This window comes from Haemorhous mexicanus, chromosome 8, assembly GCF_027477595.1.
Source record: "Haemorhous mexicanus isolate bHaeMex1 chromosome 8, bHaeMex1.pri, whole genome shotgun sequence".
Lineage (NCBI taxonomy): Eukaryota > Metazoa > Chordata > Aves > Passeriformes > Fringillidae > Haemorhous > Haemorhous mexicanus.
The window spans coordinates 15,786,250-15,806,477 of NC_082348.1; the positions used below are offsets into that span (position 1 = coordinate 15,786,250).

Below are 20,228 nucleotides of genomic sequence, written 5' to 3' on the forward strand. Positions count from 1 at the left end.
GAAGAGGGAGGTAGATGCCCAGACTGGGAAGCTGCCAGACCTTGGGAGGCAGGATCAGTAGTTCTGCTCTGGTGGGGGTATGCAGAGCATGGGGACAACACAATCACCCCAGCACTGAGGACACCCCCAGCCCAGGGGGGAGCCTTGGTTGGAGGGGCTCCAGCAGGTGGTCTACCCAAAGACAGGGGGTAAAAAATGAGATGCAGACAAGCATTTGACAGGGAGCATTGCCCTCCTTTAATCCTCTCACCGCACACAGCAGTACAGCAGCCCGGGGTCCGTGCCATGCTGGGTGCCATTGCAGGGTGCACCCACTGCACCAGAGAGCCAGGCACACTCCTTGCCCTGGAGGGTGACCACAGGGGCAGGGCTGCCAGAAAACTCCCACTGCTTCAACCATCTTTGCAGGCAAGCCCACCTACCCTTGGGCTGCACATGAGGAGAAGACACAAAAGCTGCCATTCTTTTCTTGCTCAGACTAAATATGCTCTCCTGAGCTCCAGGATACAACACGAGGCCATATATCACATGAGGAAGCGGTACCCACCCCTGGCTGGAGCAACGAGTGGGGTGGGATGTGTGCCATGGCACCAGGGACTAGACCCCAGGGCTCTTACCTGCACAGTTAGCAAGCTGGAGCTGGAGCAGAGCACTGGGAGGAAGCGTAGCAGCACCAGTAGCAGGGCTGAAGCACTCACCACACACCTGACCTGGCAAGAAACCGATACAGCTGGGGGGATACTGGGACACATGGAGGCTCTGAAACGGTTTATTGCAAAGGGTTTCTGTAGGTAACACAGGGAAGGAGCGTGGTCCTTTTTTGGCTGAGGCTTCTCTACTCCTCACCCTCTTCTTCATCCTCGTAGGAGTCCAGGCCCACTTCCTCGTAGTCCTTCTCCAGAGCGGCCATGTCTTCCCGTGCCTCAGAGAACTCCCCTTCCTCCATGCCCTCGCCCACATACCAGTGCACGAAGGCGCGCTTGGCATACATCAGGTCAAACTTGTGGTCCAGGCGAGCCCAGGCCTCGGCGATGGCCGTGGTGTTGCTGAGCATGCAGACGGCGCGCTGCACCTTGGCCAGGTCGCCCCCCGGCACCACCGTGGGTGGCTGGTAGTTGATGCCCACCTTGAAGCCCGTGGGACACCAGTCCACAAACTGGATGCTGCGTTTGGTCTTGATGGTGGCGATGGCGGCGTTGACATCCTTGGGCACCACGTCCCCACGGTACAGCAGGCAGCAGGCCATGTACTTGCCATGGCGAGGGTCACACTTCACCATCTGGTTAGCCGGCTCGAAGCACGAGTTGGTGATTTCGGCTACCGACAGCTGCTCATGATAAGCCTTCTCTGCGGAGATGACAGGGGCATAGGTGGCCAGGGGGAAGTGAATGCGAGGGTAGGGCACCAGGTTGGTCTGGAACTCGGTCAGATCCACATTCAGGGCTCCATCAAACCGTAGTGATGCTGTAATGGATGAAACAATCTGACTGATGAGTCTGTTCAAGTTGGTGTAGGTTGGGCGCTCGATGTCCAGGTTCCGACGGCAGATGTCATAGATGGCCTCATTGTCCACCATGAAAGCACAATCCGAGTGCTCCAGTGTAGTGTGGGTGGTGAGAATGGAGTTGTAGGGCTCTACCACGGCAGTGGAGACTTGTGGTGCTGGGTAGATGGAGAATTCCAGCTTGGACTTCTTGCCATAATCAACAGAGAGTCGCTCCATCAACAGGGAGGTGAATCCAGAGCCTGTGCCACCTCCAAAACTGTGAAATACCAGAAATCCCTGGAGGCCTGTGCACTGGTCAGCCTGTGGAGAGAGATGAGGAGAGATTACTCTGAGATACATTTCTTGGTGACAGCCCAGCTGTCCACAAATCCCTTCAGGACCTGGTGTATCCCTGCCCTGGTCAGCTGCATATCCCGCCCAGGGCGCAGCATGGCTTGCAGTTTGTTCTGAGCCCCAGCAGGATGCTGGACCCCAGTCCAGGGAGATACATCCCCTCTCTGCAGTCACTTACCAGCTTACGGATCCTGTCCAGCACTTGATCAATGATCTCTTTGCCAATGGTGTAGTGCCCACGGGCGTAGTTGTTGGCAGCATCCTCCTTGCCAGTAATCAGCTGCTCAGGGTGGAAGAGCTGCCGGTAGACTCCTCCCCGAACCTCATCTAGGAGAAAATAGGGCAGGTTGAGCCCAGGGGAGGCTGCTGGTTTGAGCTGGCCGCCAAGCAGACACGTGGGTGCTAGCAGCCATCCCTCACTTGGCTCCGCCTGCCCCCGTGGCATGGCCAAGGACCCACACGTCAGCAGAGCCAACATCAGCATCAGGTTTCTCTGGCATGAGGAGGTGGCTGCCACCTCCCTGCGCAGCTCAGCTTCTCCCACTCTTCTGGAGCTGCCTGCCCACAGCGCAGCAGGAGCTGCTGTGCCGGTTGGGCTGGTTTCTCTCGGTGCACCTGTGGTACAAGCGCCCTGACTCTAGGACACTTCAAGAACAAAAGCAGGTGCTCAGGTTTGTGGCTTCTCCTGGGGAAAAAAAGGGCCCTCGGGGTCGAACCCAGTGCAGGATATTGTCAGAAGACCATGAGCACAAGTTGCCTGCTACCCACCCCTGGGGGCACCTCAGGCTGTGTGAACTCCAGGGAGTGTCCCACAATGGGCTGTTCCCTAAAATAATGACCACTACCAGAGCCCAATTAGGGTGCACTCACCAATCACAGTGGGCTCCAGGTCCACGAAGATGGCCCGTGGGACGTGCTTGCCAGCTCCAGTCTCACAGAAGAAGGTGGTGAAGGAGTCATCCCCTCCGCCAATGGTTTTGTCGCTGGGCATCTGCCCGTCGGGCTGGATGCCGTGCTCCAGGCAGTACAGCTCCCAGCACGTGTTGCCCATCTGGACGCCGGCCTGGCCGACGTGGACGGAGATGCACTCACGCTGGGGAGGGGATGCAGGGTCAGATCCTGGCACAGCTCTTTCATGCCTGCTCCAGGGATGGCTCTAGCTGGTGTCAGTGTCACACAGTCACCCACACCGGACCTGCTCTCTGGTCAGTGGTCCCAGAGAGGACATTTTCCTTTGGGTGACCTCCTGCATCACCCTGAGGGACTCCCCATAGCTGGTGTCGCTCTCAGCCATTCACAGGCACCATGCTGGATTAAGAGCTAGCTTCAGCATCCCTCTTGCTCCTGCCCCCACCAGCTCAATGGACTCTGGCTGGGCCTGTCCTCCAGCAAAGGGGGAGGGGAACAGAGCCTGACCCAGCTACTCTGCCAGGGTCCCTGGCAGCCTCAGCCCCTTCCCCATGCAACTGCAGTCCATTGAGGAGCTGAGCTGACAGGTACACACATTTAATCCATGGGGGGGGGAATCAGCATGGTCAAACCCCTCTGCCTGCTGTTCCAGAGCCAGATAAGCAGTATCATGGGGTCAGTGGCCTTGGGGATGCAAGGGTGGTAGATGGCAGCCAGATAAGGGCTGGCAATGAAAACCAGCAGTTTCTGAGGCAACGCAGGTTCCCCAGGCTACACAGTCCACAACCCTGTGCTGCAAAACCCGTGTTGGCAGAAGTGCTGAGGAGCAGGCTGTGAGCTGGAGATGAGCCTCATGCACTCCATTCAGGAGGCGCAGGCCTGCTCCGCTACTCCAGCATCCCTCCTCTGCTGTCCCTGGCACCCCGCCTCTGCTAGTCCTAGCATCCCTGTTTCACTGCTCCCGGCATCCCTGCCTCCCTGAGCAGGACACCCCGACTCAGCCTCGAGGTCCTGGAGCAATTCTGTCCTGCATTCCCCGAGTGCACAGCGCCCTTAGCCGTGATGGGGTCCGTGCCCCGGTCCAGCGCCCGGGTAGGACAAGGGCTCCTTCTTCCCGCGGGAGGGCTAAGAGCAGCCCCAGCCACAGAGAGGAAGGGAGGACAGCCGGGGGCAGGTTCCCCGGCAGGGGCCGGTAAGCGCTGCGGCGGGCAGAGCGCTGCGCTGCGCTGCGCCTACTGGCACGGCCCCGGCCCACTCCTGAGCCGCTAAATATAGACAGGTCCAGCCCCGGCGAGGGCAGCGGCCACTGCCCGCTTCGGAGAACGTCCCCAGCCCGCTCCGCCGCTGCCAGACGCCCGCGGGACGGGACCCCCACAGAGGTTCCCCGCCGCCAGCCCCGCCGGGGCGAGCGCTGCCGCGGGGAGAGCCTCGCCGAACGCTTCGCTCCGGCCCCCGGTGCCCGGCGGGAGCCTCCGCCCTCGGCAGCTGTCCCCGTCCATCCGTGGCCACCGCTCCCCGCCGGAGAGGTCACCCCCCTCTGTCCCCAGCGCCCCCCCGCGCTACGCCGACGGTGGCGGTGGGGGGGCAGGCGCCCCGGTGTCGCTGGCGGCAGGGAGGGGGGCACAGCGCGATGGGGGCGGGCTGCCCCCGGGCAGGGGCGGGTAGCGCTGCCCAAGGTCACGGCGGGGAAAAAGGGGGCGCGTCGCGACGGCTCCAGCGGGCACGGTGCTGCGGGGGCACTGCCGGGGGGTGCCGGGCGCCCTTCCCGCCGCCCTGCCCGCCTCCCGGCCCGCACTCACCATGTTGCGGCGGGTGGTGCGGGTTGTCCCGGAGGCTCTGTGCGGCGAGGTTCGGCGCGGAGCTGCAGCTACTGCAATCCCCGCCGCAGAGCTCTCTTATAGGTGGGAGGGGCTTGGCGCCGCCACGCCCTCTTATTTGGGTACACTTGCATGCGGGGAGGGAGTCCCCCCTTCGGGGGCCGGGGGAGCCTGGCGGGGTCCTCCCGGCTGCGGAGGAACCCCGAGGTGCTGGGCCCGAAGCTGCTCCCCCTTCTCTGGCGGGAGGAAGGCGGAGGCAGGGGGCCAGGGTGTCGGCGGGAGGGCTGGGGACCAGCCCTCAGGGGTGACGGGCAGTGCTGAGCCGCCAGCACCGGAGGCAGAGTTGGTAGAACAGTCCCTAACCTGTTCTGCTACCAGCTCCCCCAGGGATGTGGGGAGACCCCGAGTCCACCTGGGCCTCTAGAACAGGATGAAGGAGGAGAAACATGATAGAGACACGAATCAGATTCAGGAGCCCACTTTGTCCCCCAAACCTCCCTTTGCCATCGATGCTCTGGGAGGCTCCAGCCAAGGTTTGCCCTTCTCTCCCGGTGGGGACAGACAGGCAGTCCTGGACAACCTTGTGAGGCTGCAGATCTGCATGACAAATCTGGGCTGCCAAAAAAGGGTCATTGCAGCCTGCTTGCCGTTAATAACTTGTGACTACATTCAGAGCAGCAGCTCTGTTTGAGCCCTGGCCAGTGCAGCCACCCCTGCCAAGGCCAGGGCTGATCTTGCTACTGAGGATGCCTGGACCATCAGCCTTGAATGCTGCCTGAGCAGGGAGAGGGCTCTGTCTTTGATGTCAGGACCTTGGGTCATGTAGCTACCCCTCCCTGGCCGTGGGGATGGATGAGCCTCTGCTGCCCAGCAGCATGCCAGGAGACACTACTGGGTCCCTTGTCCGGGACAGAGATGTACGATAACTTCTAGAAAAAGCTATAGGACACAATTCCATCTCCTACATCCTTCTGGTGGCAGTCATGTCTGTGAAGACATAGGGAGATATCAGCAATGAAATTACTCTGAAGGAGCAGATTCCTTCCTTTCCCCAGAATCAGACGAGACATAAGGAATGGATCAGAGCAGCACCTGATGTGAGGGGCAGTGAATCCTGCCCTGGCATAGCAGCAGCAGGCACCACTCAGTCTGAACCTGGCGCTCCAGTCACAGGCAAGCAGAGCAGTGCCAGCAGCCCTGTGCAGAGGAATGAGTGCCTGGCTGTGCTCCAGCGGCCAGAGCTGGCCCCCACTCTCCCCTCCAGCTGACACGGGTGCATGCTGGGAGGAGAAGGGCAGGGGAGGACAGCCCCTGTGGGTCAATATAGCTGGAGCATTAGTGGTAAGCAGGGAAAATTAATCTCTGGAAACAGCACACTGGATAATGGGTAACAGAAATCTCCAGTTTGCAGCTGGAGCCAGGAGCTGATGCTGGGACTCCTTACCACCAGGCAGGGCAGTGAGAGGACTCAGAATGGGGACAGTGCAGAAGATGATCTGGGCCAGGTAGAGTGGGGCCACATGCCCCAGGGGGAAGGCAGAGCTCTAGCAGAGCAGGGCAGACTGAGGGCAGAGGTACTCCCAGACAGAGGATCCCATGCCTAAGTTTGGTACTTCTCCTATCACATCAGCAGCACTCCTGCAGATCCCTTTGGTGGACATGCTCCAGCACCTTCCTAGAGCCTGCCATGTGTTCTGGGCATATCCCTCTGCTATGGGGCTCTTACCTAAGGGGGGATCTTCATCTGGAGAAGAGCTGAGAGGAAGCGTAGCAGCACCAGTAGCAGGGCTGAAGCACTCACCACACACCTGACCTGGCAAGAAACCGATACAGCTGGGGGGATACTGGGACACATGGAGGTTCTGAAACGGTTTATTGCAAAGGGTTTCTGTAGGTAACACGGGTAGGAAGCATGGTCCTTTTAAGGCCTGTAGCTTCTTTACTCCTCACCCTCATCTTCATCCTCGTAGGAGTCCAGGCCCACTTCCTCGTAGTCCTTCTCCAGAGCGGCCATGTCTTCCCGTGCCTCAGAGAACTCCCCTTCCTCCATGCCCTCGCCCACATACCAGTGCACGAAGGCGCGCTTGGCATACATCAGGTCAAACTTGTGGTCCAGGCGAGCCCAGGCCTCGGCGATGGCCGTGGTGTTGCTGAGCATGCAGACGGCGCGCTGCACCTTGGCCAGGTCGCCCCCCGGCACCACCGTGGGTGGCTGGTAGTTGATGCCCACCTTGAAGCCCGTGGGACACCAGTCCACAAACTGGATGCTGCGTTTGGTCTTGATGGTGGCGATGGCGGCGTTGACATCCTTGGGCACCACGTCCCCACGGTACAGCAGGCAGCAGGCCATGTACTTGCCATGGCGAGGGTCACACTTCACCATCTGGTTAGCCGGCTCGAAGCACGAGTTGGTGATTTCTGATACTGACAGCTGCTCATGATAAGCTCTCTCAGCAGAAACCACAGGGGCATAGGTGGCCAGGGGGAAGTGAATGCGAGGGTAGGGCACCAGGTTGGTCTGGAACTCGGTCAGATCCACATTCAGAGCTCCATCAAACCGTAGTGATGCTGTAATGGATGAAACAACCTGGCTGATGAGTCTGTTCAAGTTGGTGTAGGTTGGGCGCTCGATGTCCAGGTTCCGACGGCAGATGTCATAGATGGCCTCATTGTCCACCATGAAAGCACAATCCGAGTGCTCCAATGTACTGTGGGTGGTAAGAATGGAGTTGTAGGGCTCTACCACGGCAGTGGAGACTTGTGGTGCTGGGTAGATGGAGAATTCCAGCTTGGACTTCTTGCCATAATCAACAGAGAGTCGCTCCATCAACAGGGAGGTGAATCCAGAGCCTGTGCCACCTCCAAAACTACGAAACACCAGGAATCCCTGGAGGCCTGTACACTGGTCAGCCTGTGGAGAGAGACGAGTAAGGTTCCCTCAAGCACTGACTTGGTTGGAGGGAAGTTTCAGACTTTTGTTTGTGTAGCTGCAGATTCCTCCCAAGGTGCAGCAGAGCTCACACCATGCTCCCACCCTCTGAATGATGCTGGACCCCAGTCCAGGGAGATACATCCCCTCTCTGCAGTCACTTACCAGCTTACGGATCCTGTCCAGCACTTGATCAATGATTTCTTTGCCAATGGTGTAGTGCCCACGGGCGTAGTTGTTGGCAGCATCCTCCTTGCCAGTAATCATCTGTTCAGGGTGGAAGAGCTGCCGGTAGACTCCTCCCCGAATCTCATCTAGGAGATAGCAACAAAATAGATTTGCTAACTGGATCTGGGGAAAGGTAGCAGGAGCGCTCTTTGGAGTGTCCCACAATGGGCTGTTCCCTAAATAATGACCACTACCAGAGCCCAATTAGGGTGCACTCACCAATCACAGTGGGCTCCAGGTCCACGAAGATGGCCCGTGGGACGTGCTTGCCAGCTCCAGTCTCACAGAAGAAGGTGGTGAAGGAGTCATCCCCTCCGCCAATAGTTTTGTCGCTGGGCATCTGCCCGTCGGGCTGGATGCCGTGCTCCAGGCAGTACAGCTCCCAGCACGTGTTGCCCATCTGGACGCCGGCCTGGCCGACGTGGACGGAGATGCACTCACGCTGGGGAGGGGATGCAGGGTCAGATCCCAGCAGAGACCAGAAATGCAATCAGTGCAGGAAATGCACAGCCCTGGAAGGCAGCTCTGGCCCTCGCCTGCTTGTGCAAGCCACATTGCCCTCATGCCTGGGTGCCTGTGTCCACTTCAGTTTTCTGCTTTCTCCCAAATCTAGTGCTCTGCCTCTCATTACTGCACTGACCACCACAGGGGCCCAAGGAGATGGAGACCGATCTGCAGCAGCCCAGGATATCAGGCCACCCATCCCCATGACTGGCCTCATCCACAGCCCTGGATGGCATCCAGTGAGCATCCTCTCCATTGCCCAGACATCCATATGGCTTAAGAGCTGAGGCCCTGCAGCATCTGGCACAGCCCCTGTTGCAATTCCAACAACAGAGCTGAAGGCTGAGATGGCAGAGAACCACCAGGATGCTGGGAGCTGAGGGCACTCAGGATGGGTGCCCACCAAGAGGGGGGATTTACGAACATGAATGGTTGCCTTGTTCTGAGGCTCAGCTTCCCTAAATTAGCTCTAGAGGAGGAGGAAGCGTTAGCTGCACTTCTTAAGTCAACAGAAAGGCTGAGGTGGGAGGGTCCTCCTAGCTCACAGCTTCAAGGGCAGTCTCAGGTCCCCCAGGAGAAGCCAGATGAAGGGGGTCTCTACAACCTCACTCCCTTCAGAGGCACCCCAGAGCGTGCAGTTCTTTTGGTAAGAATGAAAGTATTCAGTGCCTTAGATCTGCTGTTGCCAAGGATTTGGATGTGTCATCAGGCACAACTGAGTCAGAGGAGCATCCAAATCAAGGCGGATTTCCAGAGCCATGGTGCCCCACGATGAGTCAGCTGGCAGGAAGCCGGTGGAACCAGCCATTTTGCAGGAGCAGGGCAATGGCTGCTGTCCCAGAAAGTTGCACAGGATGCAGCATGTCCTGGCTCCTTGCATCTAAAGTACTTTCATGCGGTAACCATTTCAGTGCTGCCTTTCAGAGGCAGCAGTGACAGTGAGGGATGGCAAAAAAATAAGCCCTTGATAGCCATGGTGAGAGGCAGAAGCTCATGTCCTCACCTTTCCCAAAGCTGAGGCGCAAGAAGAGCAAAGCAATACCCCACCTATCCCTCCCAGCAGGTCCATAAATGTTGTGTAACACAAGGAGCCAAGGGTAAGACCTGAGGACTTAAGACCTGAGGTAAGTCTTCCAAGATCCTCTACAGAAGGACACAGAAAACACTTGGCACAGATGCAAGCACCTCAAGGAAGAGGAGATGAGAGAGGACTGCTCCCTGGCAAAGGACCTCGTGAAGCGTGGGGGTGGCAGAGGGTTATGCTGCTCACTGCACTTCATCCCAACAACAAGCAGCAGCCAGGACCGGCTCTTTGGGACTCAGTGCTGACAACAGGCTGGGCAGAGCCCAGCAGCGCCAGAACGCAGCAGTGCTGGTCACCAGCCAGTAGACTCTGCCTTCTTCACGGCAAAGACTGGCACAGGAAGGGCTGGGAGCATGGCTCCGGGGGACAGCAGGCAGGGTGCCAGGGAAATCCTGGGGCTGGGATGCTCTCCAGGGCAGCTGGAGAGCTCATGAGCCAGAGATCGTCGCAGGACCACGGCGGCAGGGCAGCCTGGAAGCCCACCCACAGTGATGCCCACCCTTGGAGCAGGGCAGTGGGTGAAGGAAGCCACAGCTTATTGCCGGAGCTCAGCTGTGGGCTGGCAGTGTGGGAGGCTGGCAGACGGGGCGAACTCCCCGCAGCCGGGGATGGCACTGCGGGACACGGGCAAGAACCGACACTACTAAAAGTGGGAGAGGGATGAGACGTGGCGTGTCCGCCTGACCACCGTCTCCGCAGCCGGGGGGCTCGCTGGTGGCCTCCTTGCCACAGGTACAAGGGGATGCTTAAAGAAGGGAGGCTGCTGAGAGCCGGGGAGGGAGCCGCTCAAGAAGAGGCTGAAGCCAGGCAAAGGCAGGGAGAGCACAGCGGGCACTCCCGTCGCCAGCTGACTGCATTTCTGGGCTCCCGGCAGAGCCCTCCCAGGAAGGCGCGGAGAGCCCAGCCCGCTCCGGGGTGCACCGGCGGGACCGGAGGGAGGGAGCGGCTGGGGCTGGCACTCACCATGATGCCGCCGCTGCCGCACGACCTGCCTGTCCCCGGACTGCCGCAGCTCCGCGCTCCGGGACGGACGCGCCGCCACCGCCTTATACCGGGGGCGGCACCGGCGCTCCGGGGCGGGCCGCCCCGCCCGAGACGGCCCCAAGCGCTCTCATAGATTTGCGTGCATTGCGCATATTTGCATAGATTTGCATAGATGGGGCTGTGCTGCGTGGCGGGGTGCGCTGGTGGGGCATTCGGGGAGCAGCATCCCCTGAGTGGGGCACCCGAGGATCCCCACGAGGAAAGGGCAGTGGGGTGTGTTGTTCCTGCTATGCTTGCCAGTCTTGGCAGAGGGGTTCTGCTGAAGAACAGAGATGGCACCTTCCAGCTTGGTGTCCTGCTGGTGAAAGGCACCACCCAGGTGCTAACCAGGAGAGACTTTGGGGGTTGAAGCAGGAAAGCTGGCAAAGAGCTTGGTCCAGGTCTTCCCTCCTGGTGGGCTTAGGTGCTGATGTGATCCTTGAGCAAGCAGTGAGCCAGGTCTCTGGCAGCCACCCAAGGCTTCTTGAAAAACACCTGGGAGAATCTCTGGAAGAAACATTGGTGGAGGAAACCCTCCAGATATGAGCCCAAACTTTCCTAACCTCTTTGGAGATCACTGAAAAAAAAGCAGGAAAACGAAATCCCGTCCTTTGTGTTAAGGCCCTCAAGCACAGTTGTGCCCCTGGACTGCGTTGAAAGCCCTGCCTGCCAAAGGGCTGCTTTTTCATCCTGGCTCTGCATTACCTTCACTGGTTTGATTTGATTTCACAAAGCTTTATGAAATGAATAGTGAGGGTGTAGGGAGAACTTGGAGCACCACGGAAGGGTTTTATTGGAATCTACGGTGATTTCACTGATGTCTGGTCTTACTACAATGAATAATGTGTCCTATCCCCTCCAAAATACTCAAAGCATCCACTGTGGTGCAGAACCAGCCCTGCATCTGCCTCAGGACTCTGACTTAATGATTTTTCACTGAAAAGTGCTGTCATCTCTCAGCTTGATCTGAAAGTTGAAAGCTGGACCTAAATTATCCACCCACAATAGCCTTTCTTTGTGCCTGAGTCACCTGGAAAGTGTCACCTTCACTGATGAGCATGTGAAAAGTGACTGAAAGCAAGAGCACTGCTGCAAAGCCTGTGCTGGTGTCTAAGCAACACATTTTTGAGACCTGCAGAAATGGCTGAGCCAGAGGATCGGAGTGGGTTTAATCAAGTTGATGGGAAAATATTGAGTTTTGTGTTGTTTTTTGGTTTCTTTTCCACAGAGATGCCCCAGGTAGTAAGTGCTGCTGAACCTGCAGAAGATTCTGTAGTGACTGGATAACTCTGGAAATGCCTCCCTGTGGTATAAATGTCCTTTGAGTGACCTCAGAGATCACTAGATAACACAGACCATGCTGATGCAGACAGTCTGTGAGTGTGAGAGAGTAATTGGTAGCACTGAGGCATCAAAATTTGAGCCCCAGAAGTAAATTGGTGTGAAAAGGAGTGATGGCATCATCTTCCCTGTGAAAATCTTCACCAAGGTGTTCATTGTAACACCAAGTGGATGCCAGGGAATCACTTCTCACTGGGTGTGTCCTGGAACCCTCCTTAATTCCACTGTGCCGATTACTTCTGGGGCATTTATAGCATGAATGCCTTCAGTGTGGTTGGAAACAGAGCTAGGCAGCCAGCAGCATTTCAGGCTGTACAGTTCACCCAAATTCTGAAGATTCATATAACAATCTGGTGGTACCCAGGGATGCAAAATCGTGGATCAGTTTATGTACCATGGTGGTGGAGGGTTGAGAGTGAAATGTCCCTGATTTGTCAATGCTGCAAATGCGTGTTCACAGTGAAGATACCCACTCAGATGCTGTTTTGTTGGACAATCACAGTGGGAATAACTGACAAGAGAGCCATGAGTCATTGGGAGCTGTGCATCCCCACGTGCCTCTGATCTCAAATGCCCAAACAGATGTCTAAGCTTTTTTGAAATGCTTAAGAACATCTGGCTAAATCCAGGGAGCACCAATCAGCTGCATCTTGTCAGTGCCTAACTGCTCAGCAGCCTGCCAGATGCTGGTAGCAGCAGCCTGAAAGCACGCAGCGAGGCTGGATTTGTCCTGGGGCGACCCCTCTCTTACAGAGATGTTACCCACACATCTAAGAAGGCCCTGCAAATGTTTTCAGACAACATCAGAAGCCACACGATTACAGGAATTGCTCAGGAAACATTTTCATCGATGCTCAGAACATAGTTAGACCCTGCATCAGCAGCCAGAGAGATGCAAATAGCAAGCAAGGAAAATTCCAGGCTATAGAGTCAGAATTCAACCATCTCTTTACTGAAGGATGGGAAAAACATTGAAGATACCTGAGGGGCAGAGCCCTGCCCACTGCAGGGGAAGCTCCTACTTGCCACTGTCAGAAACCAGCCAGTTCTTGGCAGGTACCTGCAGGTACAGGAACACCTGTGAGCAGAGCTTGCAGTTACCCAAACAAAGCCTCTCTCTATAGCTGTCTTCCAAAAGTATGTTAAAGACTGCCACACCTAAAGTACCCAGAGCTGAAAGTGGGGAGGAGATGAGTTCAGAGCCCAGCCTGGTGCCTCCCATCCACACCCCAGCTCCCTGCTCTCTTTGCTGAGGAAAGCCCAAACTATTGCTCCCAGTTTTCAGACCTCAGTTCCACCCTGCCTGCTCCAGGCAAAGCAAACAATGTCATGGGGCAGCTTGGGGACATGGCCTTCTTGGGAAGGTGGAAAAGAGCACAGTTGCACAGTGGGTTTGGCAAGAAAGCCCAGTGTGCCCTCCACTTTAAAGGAAAGACCAGATGGTGAGAGGTGCTTCAGGAGCAGGGCTCCTGTCGGTTGTCTAATCTCAGCCAGGAGCTTCCCATAGAGCTTGTATCCGTGCTTGCCCTGCTTACCCCTCACTCTGTCCTTGCTCTGCCCTTAATCCTCTTAGCAGGTGGGGAGGTGGAGAAGCCAGGATGTACCTCCAACCCATCAGTGCCCTGTGCAGTTTGCTCTCCAGCAGTGGCACAGGCTGGACAAGGTTGGCTGGTGAAACTAATAAGTCTGTTGAAAGCATGGAGCTCGACTGCATGTTGCAGATGTGAGTTCTAGCCATGCCCTTGTGATGCTAACTGCTTCAGCAGTATCCCACTGAGCATTGTGCAGGGCTCCTAAAGCACAGCTGGCTCCTGCTGAGGGCCTAGCATCATATGTCCCAGTGTTGCTGAGGTTCTACTATGGCAGCATTTGCGACATACTTTGCCACCCTGAAAAATTCTAGCAGAGCATGGAGATGGCAGAAAATGCTCCCTCTGCCATTCTTTAAGATATGCATGCCTTGTCTAGGTCAGAAAGGGCCCTCTGAGGGCCTCATCCTTCATCTGGAGTAGGTAGAGCTGATCCAGAGATGAGAAAGAAGGAAGGCTAGATGCCACAGGCTGCAAGGAAAGAATGGGGAGTATCAGAAGACCAAGCAGAGACTCAATAAAGGCCTCACTGAACATCTTCATCAACCCACATGTGGCATTTACCCCTAGAGACCTGCTGGGATGTAGGGCACAGTAGTGATCTGACAGAAGTTTTCTCTGCTGCAGCAGAGCAACAGCAGCATAATTGCTGGTTCAGATATAATGAAGTCAATTGTGCAACGCCTGCTGCATTGCCCAGAGCGTGTGCCCCGGTACAGAAACAATAAAGCTAATTCCAGACCTCGCTACAGTCCTAAGCCCTGAATCACAGGGCAGTGGCAGGAGCGGGGAGGCACTCCCTGGGACACAGGCAGCCCCACAAGCCAAGCCCCAGCCTGAGAGGCTAAAAGGGGCTGTGGGGCAAGTTGGAACGAGCTCTTCCACAGGCACAGCAGGCCCTGGTGGAGCAGCCTTCCTGGCTCAGAGCCAGCTGCCCTGGCTGCCGGTGTCACCTGCCTTTCTTCATGTCCTGGGAAAGGTAGCAACACACCCACGGGAGCAAAATAAAACCTCACCTGTCTAATTGCAGTGACTTCATGTCAGAGGTCTGAGCATGTCTGGTGTGAACAATCTGCCTCCAGGCGGGTGGCAGAGGGACTGAGCCTGTTGAGGTGGCTCCATGTTCTCAGGGAATACCAGTGTGCCATGCTGATGGGCTTCTGTGGAGGTGTCAGTGATGCTTTTCCTCTTCTCCATCAGCTCTCAGAGCTGGTGATAGCACAAGGAGTGCAGGAATACCTGGAAATAGAAGTGCAATGAATTCTGCAAGGTTGTGTGATGGTAGAAACTCCTGGAGGAATATGGGTTACCCCAGAAGGCTGAAGGGGCTCTCCATACACCAGACAGAAGTGTAGGCATGGTGATGTCTTCATGCCGAGCCCTTTAGGCCTTCCTGTCTTACAAGTTCTCAGAAAGCTGTGGCCAGCTCTGTTGCAATGCCAAAGACATGAGCTGGCAGTGATGGGGCAAGAAGCAGCTACCACTTCCCCTGCTCCCAGGGACTCATGCCTTGCCTGTGGGACAACAGCTGAGCCCCTGGGCAGAAGAGGGGACATGGCAGATTCACATGGGGCAGCTCTGCAGATGCACCCCTTCCTCTGAGGTACATAAACCACAGCCAGGTGGGCCAGTCCTGCACCCACTGGGAAAGGAAATGATTCCTGTCACAGAAGCTTCCTTATGAAGGCCCTGCTGTGCCCTGGCCTTTGGAGAGCAGTTGAGCATCCCGTGGCTGGAGAGATGTATGCAAGGTGTTTTGTTTTACAGTGGAAGGGAGATGTATAATAATGCAAACACCTTGTGGGGCCCAGGGCAAGCCAAGGGCAGAGCTGGCCCTGGAGAAACTAGCTGGAGTCCTGGGGATTGCTGTGGAGTTGTTAAAAGTGGAAAGGAGGTGCTGGCAGCTGGCCAAGCGCTGTTAGATGTCAGAGAGAAACAGTTAATGTGATAAAAGACGCATTTAATAACTCTGCGGGGCAATGGCTCCCAGAGTGCTCCTGCAGGGAGCTGATGTGTGCAGAGAGAGTGTGATATTGTGAAACAAGGGCTGTCCTCCTGCTCCTCCCAGAGCCTGGGGTCTGGAAGCCAGTAGCCTCAAGTCACTGGACTGACACCTTGAGTTCAATGGGCATCTTGAGGATGCCTGGCTCAAACTCGTATCAGAGATCCTCCTAGTAGAGTTAAGCCAGATGATGGGAGGCCGTGCATGTGAAATAACAGCTATTTGGCAGAATTTCCCTGTTGCAAGGTCTCGGAGCACCAATCTGCTGAATTTTCATGCTTAATGTGGCCCTCCTTGTTAGGACAAGCCACCTCCAGGCACCCTGAGCACAACTGGGGCTGCTGTGCCCTTCCCTGTGATGGCGTGGCCTGGACAGCGTGGCTCTTGTTCTGCCACTTAATAGCCTGGCACTGGACACATTCTGGAGAGCTTTGCCACCTCCCAGGCAGGAGGATGCAGAGTCTGGCAAGAGCTGGATATCAAGCACTCCTGCCTATGTTGGAGGACCCTAAGCAGCTTTATTAACATGGAAGACCCATTTGCCTGGTTTCAATTATTGAGATGACAGGTCTGGTCAGGAAAAAAGGCAGGGATGTAACTGGCTTGCTTGCTGTGAGGAGGGTGTGGTGCCCAGCCGGGGGAACCCAGTGCTGGTTTGCAACAGTGAATCATCAGCAAAGAGCTGCTGGGATTGTGCAGGGATGCCTGCCAGGCACCCCTGGCTCCCATGGTTTGATCAATGGTCCTGAAATGAATCCCACACGGCTGCTGATAAAGAGTAAGGGTGGCAAGAGGATGTGCAGAGTAAAAAGTAACAAGACTGCCCCTTCCTAAAATTCTCAAATTAATTACTTCAAGCAATTTTACTGTAATGTGGCCTTTTAATCAGACAATTCTTAACCACCTCTAAGACTTAACTGTCCCCTTCAATAGTTTCTACCCTACCAAGCTTAGCATTATCCCAAATTTTTCTTAGTAAACATTTCTTATCATGGTGGGCCTTGCAATCAGCCCTGGGGATCCCCTCTGCAAAGGTCTTCAGCAATACAGCTCCTGGCCAAAAAGAACACCTTTGCTATTGATGCCTCTGGTGCAAAACACACTAGCTTGGCATGCCAAGATAAATATTCAAATAAAATATACATAGGGGCAACACAAAAAGTAGAACTGGAAAGACCATTGGCAGCAGCTCTGATCTTCCTTCATCTGTGGACACGGAAAACTGATTGTTTCACCCCTCCTAGCAGCAACGCTATGATTTATGCAAATACTGTTAGCATTATCTCCTGCCAGCTTCCAAGTGAGGATGTCATACCAGTGGTGTTGATCTGAATCAGCCAGACACATAATCATGCTGAAGGTGATGACAAGTTTGCAAAGCAATACTTTCCTTACCTGAAACAAGGATATCAGTAGTAAATACATTTTCCAGTATTTAATTCTCTGCTGATAGAATAAAAAATAATTTTTCTGTTATTTCTTTCTGATATTATCAGTAATCTAGAGTTTTCTGGATTGACCAGTTTATTTTTCTAATGACTAGAGTGATTCCTTCAGTCCTTTGGAATTACCCCAGTTTCGCCAGCTCAGTTAAAAATTGCCTTCAGCAGCTCAGCAAGACCCTCACTTAGGCCCACTAATGCTCTCAGTGTGGGCCTGATGAACTGCAAATGTTGATTTCAGCAGGTAATGCGTTACAGGTGGGTATGTTACAGATGGCATCCCAACTGCAGTCTTCTCTTTGCATCCACAGCACTCTCTCCTAGGTTCCACTCTTGCACTGGTAGTTAGGCACCAAGGGCAATGAAAAACCACAGAAAGCTGCTTTCTGGCATTCTTTTTTCCTCTTTCTCATTTTCTTCTCATGCAAATGCATTTGCTCCATATCTTTTTCTACTTGTCCTTGCCTGGTTCTCTGTTTGCCTTTGAGCCATGCCTAGGTGAAGACAATGGGCCAAGGCTGGGCATGTAGCTGGAGGGGACAGTGAGGAGCAGCCAGCCTCTGACCCCAGTCCTACCAGGCACTGCAGAAAATCCTGGCCAAGCCAGATGAACACGAGGGATGTGGAGCTTGGGAGAGTATGGGCACAGACATGTTGGCATGCATGAGCAGAATCAGGTTTTGCTTCACAACAGAATCCCTTCCTGTCCAGTGTCAGCTGCAGCTTCTGCTCCCCTCTGCAGCTGGAGGGCTCCCTAGCATATGGAAGGGGTGTGTGCTATCAGTCTATTCATTATCTTTCATCTCCCTTCCCTTGGGATGTGATCCAACCCAGGCAGCTCCCAGCTTCCCCGTGGATGAGTTTGGGGTGTTCTGCTCCTGTGCCCCACAGGGTTATGCAGCCCAACCTGTCACCAACCACATGCCAGGGATGTGGGCAAAACCCTGCTGCCATGAGGCTCAGCTGCTCCCTGGGCTTGTGTGCCTGCTCATCATGGATAACCTGTTTAGTCATGGGCTTCTGCCATCTCTGCCAGCCTCTGACTCTGTTGATTTAAAATCTGCAAGCAGCTCAGTTTTGCCTGGGTTTTGGCTGGGCCAGCATCCCCATTGTCAGCACATGCAAGCATCCCTGCAAGGTAGAGCCTGGGACACACAGCCTGACTCTGGCATATTGCTAAATCTGCCTCAAAGTCATCACCCTGCCTGAACGAAAGTCACCCTGACTTTGCTGTTTCTCACTTCTCTGTTCTGCTATGCAAACTAAGAGCAGCTGCATGACTTTGCTTCCCAGGATTGTCCCCAGTCTCTAGAAGGTACAATTCTAAAGCAGCCAGCTGAGATGAGAACAGAGTGGACAAGGAGATGGGCAGGTGGCTGAGAGCCTGGCCTCCAAGACAAACATGCAGAGCATCAAAAACATGAAGGTGTGAATTAGCTGTGCAGGGAAGTTAGGCAGGGTGGACAGGGCTTTTTAGATGAGACAGCAGAACTGTGAGTAAAAGAACCAATGCAGATTTTAAAAAATGGAGGTCCTGCTCACACAATGTCTTCACCAGCCCCCTGTACTTGGGGGTCTCCAATCTAATGCAGCCCTTTCAGGGGTGAGCAAGCCCTGGAGCTCCCACTGACCCTTTTTTTGGGCCATGCCAAGAGATGGCTTGCATTGCCATCTATCCTAGAAGCAGCCAGGCAGAGGAAGGTGGCACAGAAAGGGCACCAAGGAGCCTGTTTCACTCTGCTCAAACCCTCTCACTCCATTCTAGTGGCTTTGGCTCCTGCTCCTTTCCTGCTGCAGCTCCACTGCAAGGAATGGGGACCTTCCCTTGGGGAATGGGGAGAAGAGGAAGGGAGTCAGCTGCATGTGATGAGGGGAGCAGCAGGCACACGACTTGCTGAGCACATCTTAGCTCAAAAATTGCCAAGAATACAATTTTTCAGTACATAATTGCCAGTTTTGTTAAGGCTGTGAAAGGGCTTGTGTTTTCATGTGGAAATCAAAAGCTGAAATGTTGTGCAGTGCTGAAAAAAAAAAATATAGCTTAATTTGTGGTTTGCATAATAATATATCATGGGTTTATGATGCAATTCTGTTGGCTTCCTGAGAGATTGGGTAACCAGGATGAAAACATTTGGTCCGTTGGCATCCTGCTTTGCTCACTCAAAACCTCTTTCCTCAGAAAGTCCCAAGAGTACTTCATGAGCATTTTGGAGACCGTGGAAAGCTGAAAACAAGCTTGCAACACAGCGATCCTCAAAATTTGTTAAGAAATAAAAGTCTTCTTGAGACACACTCAAGATGTCTGTGCTTGATTCAAAGCTGATGTGAGCATCAGGACTTCAGGCAGACCTAGGAGGAAAGGGCAGGTAAAGAGGGCAGGGTGCTGCAGCTGAAGGTGTGAGGCACCAGTGGGCAATGGGCTTGTTTTATTTGGCTGCTGCCAGGTCTGAGTAGAAGAATGACTGTGGCAAGTCTGGGATGAGGTGTGGCTGATACACATCTTCTCTCCTACCAGTGCTGTGGTGGGCTACTGCCCAACTCTCCGCTGCCTCCCTTAAGAATATTGGGGAGGTGTCAGTCCTCTTCGCTCCAAATCCTCAAGGTGTGAGGGAAACTTTTGCCACGAAGGCATTAGCAATGTGCTCCCCTGGCTCCAGATTCACAGCCAGCATGTGGAGCTCTCTCCTATCCCAGCACACAGGCCTCCCCACCGGTGTGCACAGAGCGAGCTGAGATCTGTCACTTCAGGGGCCTCCTAGTCCTCACATCAGCTGCAAAAGCCAGCGAAAGGAAAGCAAGGCGCCAAGACTCGGCTATGCCCCGGCGGCTCCTCCTCGCCCTCCCGCCGCAGGGAGGGATCCCTGCGAAGCAACCTGTGGCTCCATCTAGTGCCCAAGTCGGCTCTGCACCCACTGCTGGGCAGATTGGCCAAATCAGAGCCCCGGCAGCCGGGAAGGGCGGCCTGGCTGCAGGCGGCCTCCAGGGAGCCCGTCCCTGCTCGTGGGCAAACAGGTACAGGAGGACAGTGCTGCAATGGCATCCAGAGGAAAAATCCCCGGGGGCAGGAAGTACTCCAAGCCGTTGTTCAAGGAAATCATCAAATTGCTGTCTGATGGCAGGGGACCGGTCACCATCCCTTGGAGAGAGAAATGTCTTTGGCACGTGAGATGATGCCCTTGGCATTTCATCCACCCCAAGCGCCAGACTCATGGCTGGGGAAGGCTCTTCTCGGGGATATCTGTCCTGGAACTTGTCCCTGAGGAGTGCTGGGAATGGCCTGTCTCAGACTCAGCTCTCCTCATTCTGCCAGGCTTCCCAGTTAGGAATATATGGGAGGTGAGGAAGCTTCCAGCTGTGGTGTAGGTGTGGCAGTGGATCCAAAAGCTCTGACCCTGCAGAGAGATCAAGCTCCCTCCTTCTCCCATCCAGGCCGCAAGAGGGAATCATAAATCCCCGTGCCGAGGACACATTCAGAGGTGCAGGTGAGCGAGACCGCCCAGGACCCTGAGAATGGGTGAGC

General features: G+C 55.2%; 2 protein-coding genes across 2 annotated transcripts; both read right to left on the reverse strand.

Annotated features, from left to right (window-relative positions):
* Positions 1–753: 753 nt before the first annotated feature.
* Positions 754–4,676, reverse strand: LOC132330500 (tubulin alpha-5 chain). Its single transcript, XM_059852903.1, has 4 exons — positions 4,549–4,676; positions 2,711–2,933; positions 2,019–2,167; positions 754–1,807 (listed from the first exon to the last, which is right to left on the reverse strand). The coding sequence occupies exons 1-4, from the start codon at positions 4,549–4,551 to the stop codon at positions 836–838; spliced, it is 1,347 nt and encodes a 448-aa protein (XP_059708886.1). The 5' UTR covers positions 4,552–4,676; the 3' UTR covers positions 754–835.
* A 1,746-nt stretch (positions 4,677–6,422) lies between these two features.
* LOC132330501 (tubulin alpha-4A chain-like) lies at positions 6,423–10,380 on the reverse strand. The gene is made up of 4 exons (XM_059852904.1): positions 10,275–10,380; positions 7,943–8,165; positions 7,661–7,809; positions 6,423–7,477 (listed from the first exon to the last, which is right to left on the reverse strand). Exons 1-4 carry the CDS (start codon positions 10,275–10,277, stop codon positions 6,506–6,508), a joined length of 1,347 nt encoding a protein of 448 aa, XP_059708887.1. The 5' UTR covers positions 10,278–10,380; the 3' UTR covers positions 6,423–6,505.
* Positions 10,381–20,228: the final 9,848 nt, after the last annotated feature.